The sequence below is a fragment of the Sinocyclocheilus grahami genome, unplaced genomic scaffold (genome assembly GCF_001515645.1).
Source record: "Sinocyclocheilus grahami isolate Dianchi unplaced genomic scaffold, SAMN03320097.WGS_v1.1 scaffold436.1, whole genome shotgun sequence".
Taxonomy (NCBI): domain Eukaryota; kingdom Metazoa; phylum Chordata; class Actinopteri; order Cypriniformes; family Cyprinidae; genus Sinocyclocheilus; species Sinocyclocheilus grahami.
The window spans coordinates 351,115-356,488 of NW_015505615.1; the positions used below are offsets into that span (position 1 = coordinate 351,115).

Sequence of the window (5,374 nt, forward strand, 5' to 3'; positions counted from 1 at the left end):
TATATATTTATAATATAATAATCAGATTATCAGAATCTTCTTTTCAATTTTATTTTATTATAATAACAATAATAATATATTATTATAATAAATTAAGTTTATAAATGAAACGTTCACTGGATTTTGTTGTGAATTATCTTTCAGTGAAGAGGAAGAAAGCCGTTCTGTCAGACAGTGATGAAGATGAGGAGAAAGGTAGAGTTATGGTTAACTCTCACTGTATGATGTTGATGTTGATGTTGATGTTGATGTTGATGATGGTGATGATGATGGTGCTTGTGTCTCTGCTGCAGAGGTGAAGAAGAGCAGGCTGGTGTCTGATGATGAAGACTCCGGCAGTGACGAAGGCTCTGGAGCTCCTGATAAGAGTTTAGCAGCTAAACTGAAGGAGCTGGGCTCAGACAGCGAGGATGAGGAGGACACGATGAAGACGGATGCAGGGAAGAAGGATGAGAAGACTCTGTTCGGCAGCGACAGCGACTCCAGCGACGACGAGGAAGAGTCAGTAACGCTCTTCATCTCTTTTTCTGCCTGTGTGAGTGTGTGTGATGCTGAGTGAGAGTGAGTGCGAGTGTGTGAGAGTGAGTGCGAGTGAGTGCGAGTGTGTGAGAGTGAGTGCAAGTGTGTGAGAGTGAGTGCAAGTGTGTGAGAGTGAGTGCGAGTGTGTGAGAGTGAGTGCAAGTGTGTGAGAGTGAGTGCGAGTGTGTGAGAGTGAGTGCGAGTGTGTGTGAGAGTGAGTGCGTGTGAGAGTGAGTGCGAGTGTGTGTGAGAGTGAGTGCGAGTGTGTGTGAGAGTGAGTGCGAGTGTGTGTGAGGGAGTGCGAGTGTGTGTGAGGGAGGGAGTGCGTGTGTGTGTGTGAGGGAGGGAGTGAGTGTGTGTGAGGGAGGGAGTGTGTGTGTGATGCTGAGGGGGAGTGTGATGCTGAGTGAGAGTGTGAGTGAGTGTGTGTGTGTGTGTGTGTGAGGGAGTGAGTGTGTGTGGGAGAGTGTGAGTGAGTGTGTGTGTGTGTGAGGGAGTGAGTGTGTGTGTGATGCTGAGGGGGAGTGTGATGCTGAGGGAGAGTGTGAGTGAGTGTGTGTGTGTGTGAGGGAGTGAGTGTGTGTGTGATGCTGAGGGGGAGTGTGATGCTGAGTGAGAGTGTGAGTGAGTGTGTGAGGGAGTGCAAGTGTGTGTGTGTGAGGGAGTGAGTGTGTGTGTGATGCTGAGGGAGTGTGATGCTGAGGGAGTGTGATGCTGAGTGTGTGAGTGTGATGCTGAGTGTGTGAGTGTGAGTGTGATGCTGAGTGAGTGAGTGTGTGAGTGAGTGTGATGCTGAGTGAGTGAGTGTGATGCTGAGTGAGTGAGTGAGTGTGTGAGTGAGTGTGATATTGTGTGAGTGTGTGTGTGTGTGTGTGTGTGTGTGAGTGTGATGCTGAGTGAGTGAGTGTGTGTGTGAGTGTGATGCTGAGTGTGAGTGTGAGTGTGTGAGGGAGTGTGAGTGAGTGTGTGTGTGTTAGGGCTGCACGATAAATCGCATGCGATATTTAACGTGCATCTTACGAGCTGCGCAAAAAATATTGCGCAAATATGAACGTGGTTTTGCGCAGCCCGTCAGTGAACAACAGCTCTGTGTAGTTAATGCTGCTCAATGTGAAAGCCCGCACATGATGGAGATTTACCGCTGATTACAGAACCGGCTTTCTGACAAGATGCGCGTTAAATATCGCATGCGATTTATTGTGCAGCCCTAATGTGTGTGTGTGTGTGTGTGTGTGTGTGTGTGTGTGTGTGTGTGTGTGTGTGTGTGTAACCGTCTCTTTCTGTCCCTCAGGAAAATGATCGCAGACATCTTTGGAGAGTCCGGCGAAGAGGAAGAGGAGGAGTTTACGGTGAGACTGTGTCAGATCTGCATATGAATAATTATCTCTAGTCAAGTCACATCTATTTTTACAGGACTTTATACAATATAGATTATTTCAGAGCAGCTTCAGAGAAAACAAAAACAGGGAAATAACTGTTAATGTTGCCAAATTAATCAATTATGAAACAAATTCAATGTCAGCTGTAAAGCAGCTCTACAGAAGATAATAGTGTCAAACGAGTACCATTATTGATGTCAGGTTTGCATAGGAATAATTATCTTGATATTCATTAATCATAATTAATAATAACTCATAATTATAATCCAATTATTAATAACTAATAATTGTTTTTATCAAAACAGTTTAGCTACTGAGTGATTAATGGGCGAATTGTTTTCTTGAACTGATTCATTGAATCAAACAGTCCGAACAAACTGATTCACTAAAATGAATCAAACTGTGCAGCAGTAATTCCCACAGTGCACATCTCTTTATTTGACCTTTGACCCTGTGTGTGTTCAGGGCTTCAATCAAGAGGAGCTGGAGGCCGAGCGGCCGCAGACTCCGGCTTCGGGGCTGAAGGGAGCGGAGATCGACTCTGATTCAGATGACGATGTGGACAGAGGAGGAAACGAGTGAGTCGTTCATTCAGTAATGCCATAATTACAGCAAACAGGAAGTCGATTGTGCTGTGACGCTCAGAGGTGTCTCTGCACATGATGTAACCGCACACGTGTGTGTTTCAGCATGTCCTTCATGTCAGACTTTGACATCATGCTGGCCCGTAAGAAAGCCCAGAGCGGCAAACGCAGACACAATCGAGACGGAGGGACGTTCATCAGTGACGCCGATGATGTCGTGAGCGCCATGGTCATCAAAATGTCAGAAGCAGCAGAGGTGTGTGAGAGAGAGTGTGTGTGTGTGTGTGTGTGTGTGTGTGAGAGAGAGAGAGAGAGAGAGAGAGAGTGTGTGTGTGTGAGAGAGAGTGTGTGTGTGTGTGAGAGAGTGTGTGTGTGAGAGAGAGAGAGTGTGTGTGTGAGAGAGAGAGTGTGTGTGTGAGAGAGAGAGAGAGAGAGTGTGTGTGTGTGAGAGAGAGTGTGTGTGTGTGTGAGAGAGTGTGTGTGTGAGAGAGAGAGAGTGTGTGTGTGAGAGAGAGAGTGTGTGTGTGAGAGAGAGAGAGAGAGAGTGTGTGTGTGTGAGAGAGAGTGTGTGTGTGTGTGAGAGAGTGTGTGTGTGAGAGAGAGAGAGTGTGTGTGTGAGAGAGAGAGTGTGTGTGTGAGAGAGAGAGAGAGAGAGTGTGTGTGTGTGAGAGAGAGTGTGTGTGTGTGTGAGAGAGTGTGTGTGTGAGAGAGAGAGAGTGTGTGTGTGAGAGAGAGAGTGTGTGTGTGAGAGAGAGAGAGAGAGAGTGTGTGTGTGTGAGAGAGAGTGTGTGTGTGTGTGAGAGAGTGTGTGTGTGAGAGAGAGAGAGTGTGTGTGTGAGAGAGAGAGTGTGTGTGTGAGAGAGAGAGAGAGAGAGTGTGTGTGTGTGAGAGAGAGTGTGTGTGTGTGTGAGAGAGTGTGTGTGTGAGAGAGAGAGAGTGTGTGTGTGAGAGAGAGAGTGTGTGTGTGAGAGAGAGAGAGAGAGAGTGTGTGTGTGTGAGAGAGAGTGTGTGTGTGTGTGAGAGAGTGTGTGTGTGAGAGAGAGAGAGTGTGTGTGTGAGAGAGAGAGTGTGTGTGTGAGAGAGAGAGAGAGAGTGTGTGTGTGTGTGAGAGAGAGAGAGTGTGTGTGTGTGTGTGTGTGTGAGAGGGTCTACAGTGTCTATATGGAGACTAGTAACACTACCATTGAGACGTTTAGGGTCAGAAATTAATATTTTTATTCGGCAAGGATCAAAAGTGACAGTAAAGACATTTATAATGTTACACAAAATTTCTATTTCAAATAAATGCTGTTCTCTTGAGCTTTCTATTCATCTGTGAAAAATAAAATGTATCACAGTTTCCACAAACATGAAGATTGATAATAATCAGAAATGTTTCTCAAGCAGCAGATCAGCATATTATACTGATTTCTGAAGATCATGTGACACTGAAGACTGGAGGAATGATGCTGAAAATACAGCTGCGCATCACAGAAATAAATTACAGTTTAACAGAGATTCACATAGAAAACAGCTGTTTTGAATTGTAACAATATTTCACAATTTTTACTGTGTTTTTGTTCAAATAAATGCAGCCTTGGCGAGCAGAAGTATGATTTCCGCAATGCAGAAAATGTGGATAGAATTACCAATTTTGAATGAATAGATCAAAAGTAGGGCTGTACAGTTAATCAGCTGTGATATGGGCTAGTGTCTGTGAATATTAAACAAAAAAAAAAAAAGAAAATAAAGCGGAATTTGTGAAAAAACAAAACAAATATTATAGGACCCTAACAACTAAACTTTTATTAAATTGTTCTTCAATTTTATAAGTTTTGTGATTTCAGTTAATTAGACATGCTTTCTGGTTAAAGTTTAATCTTCAGAAAATCCAGAAAAATTAAAACTTAAAAAGCTTTTTTTTAGAGATTTTATAGAGATTTCATAGGGCCCTATATAAGACATTTCTTTCAAAAACATTTCAAATTCTTACCGACCCCAAGCTTTCGAAGGGTAGTTTTTCTGAGTCCACACATGCCTAGGATTCAGTCTCTGCTCTGTCTTTGTGCTTTTCAGGAGGACCGGAGTCTGAACAGCAAGAAGAAACCGGCTCTGAAGAAACTCATGCTGCTGCCCACGGTGGTGATACATCTAAAGAAGTGCGTTTCCTCTTCCTGTGTGTGTTTACTGAGCTGTACTTTCAGGACAAAAGCTAATGAATGTAGAGTCATTGAAATGTGTGTGTGTGTGTGTGTGTGTGCGCAGGCAGGATCTGAAGGACACATTCATAGACAGCGGTGTGATGACGGCCATAAAGGAATGGATCAGTCCTCTCCCGGATAAGAGTCTGCCAGCGCTCAAGATACGAGAGGAGCTCCTCAAGATCCTGCAGGAAGTGAGTCTGCAGTGTCTCTTTAAACGCAACTAAAGCAATCCTAATCATTATTTATATTGTTATTATAAATTTTTATTTACAAATTTTTTTAATGTATTTTTATGATTGCAATCTGTTATTGTGAATTGAGTTAGGGGATATATTTTTTTTTTTTTTTTTTTTTTAGCAATTTATTATTTATTTATTTTATTTAAATGTTTTTATGACTTATTACATTCTGTGATTGCGTGAGTTAGGTTAGTAGGTAAAGTTGGTACTTTTTAAAATGTATATTCTTATATATTTTAATTATTATTATTATTTTAAAGTGTTTTTTTTTATTTGCATGATTACATTCTATGATTGTGTATTGCGTTGGGGAATATTTTTTCTTTTTTACTTTTCAAAAAAACAATTTATTGCATTTTTGTAAATTTTGTTTAACTTTTTAAACATTTATTTTATATATATATATATATATATATATATATATATATATATATATAATGTAATAAGAGACCTGTGATTATTCTTTTATT

At 41.7% G+C, this 5,374-nt stretch overlaps 1 protein-coding gene across 3 annotated transcripts in view; it reads left to right on the forward strand.

The window, feature by feature from the left end:
- Positions 1-5,374, forward strand: part of LOC107551874 (protein IWS1 homolog) — a 20,906-nt gene that overhangs the window by 4,222 nt on the left and 11,310 nt on the right. For all 3 annotated transcript variants that reach the window (XM_016233638.1, XM_016233637.1, XM_016233639.1), the window contains exons 5-11: positions 145-195; positions 294-501; positions 1,811-1,868; positions 2,364-2,476; positions 2,588-2,738; positions 4,538-4,620; positions 4,727-4,856. In XM_016233638.1, the coding sequence (XP_016089124.1) occupies positions 145-195; positions 294-501; positions 1,811-1,868; positions 2,364-2,476; positions 2,588-2,738; positions 4,538-4,620; positions 4,727-4,856 (794 nt within the window). The remainder of the gene's footprint in view (positions 1-144; positions 196-293; positions 502-1,810; positions 1,869-2,363; positions 2,477-2,587; positions 2,739-4,537; positions 4,621-4,726; positions 4,857-5,374) is intronic.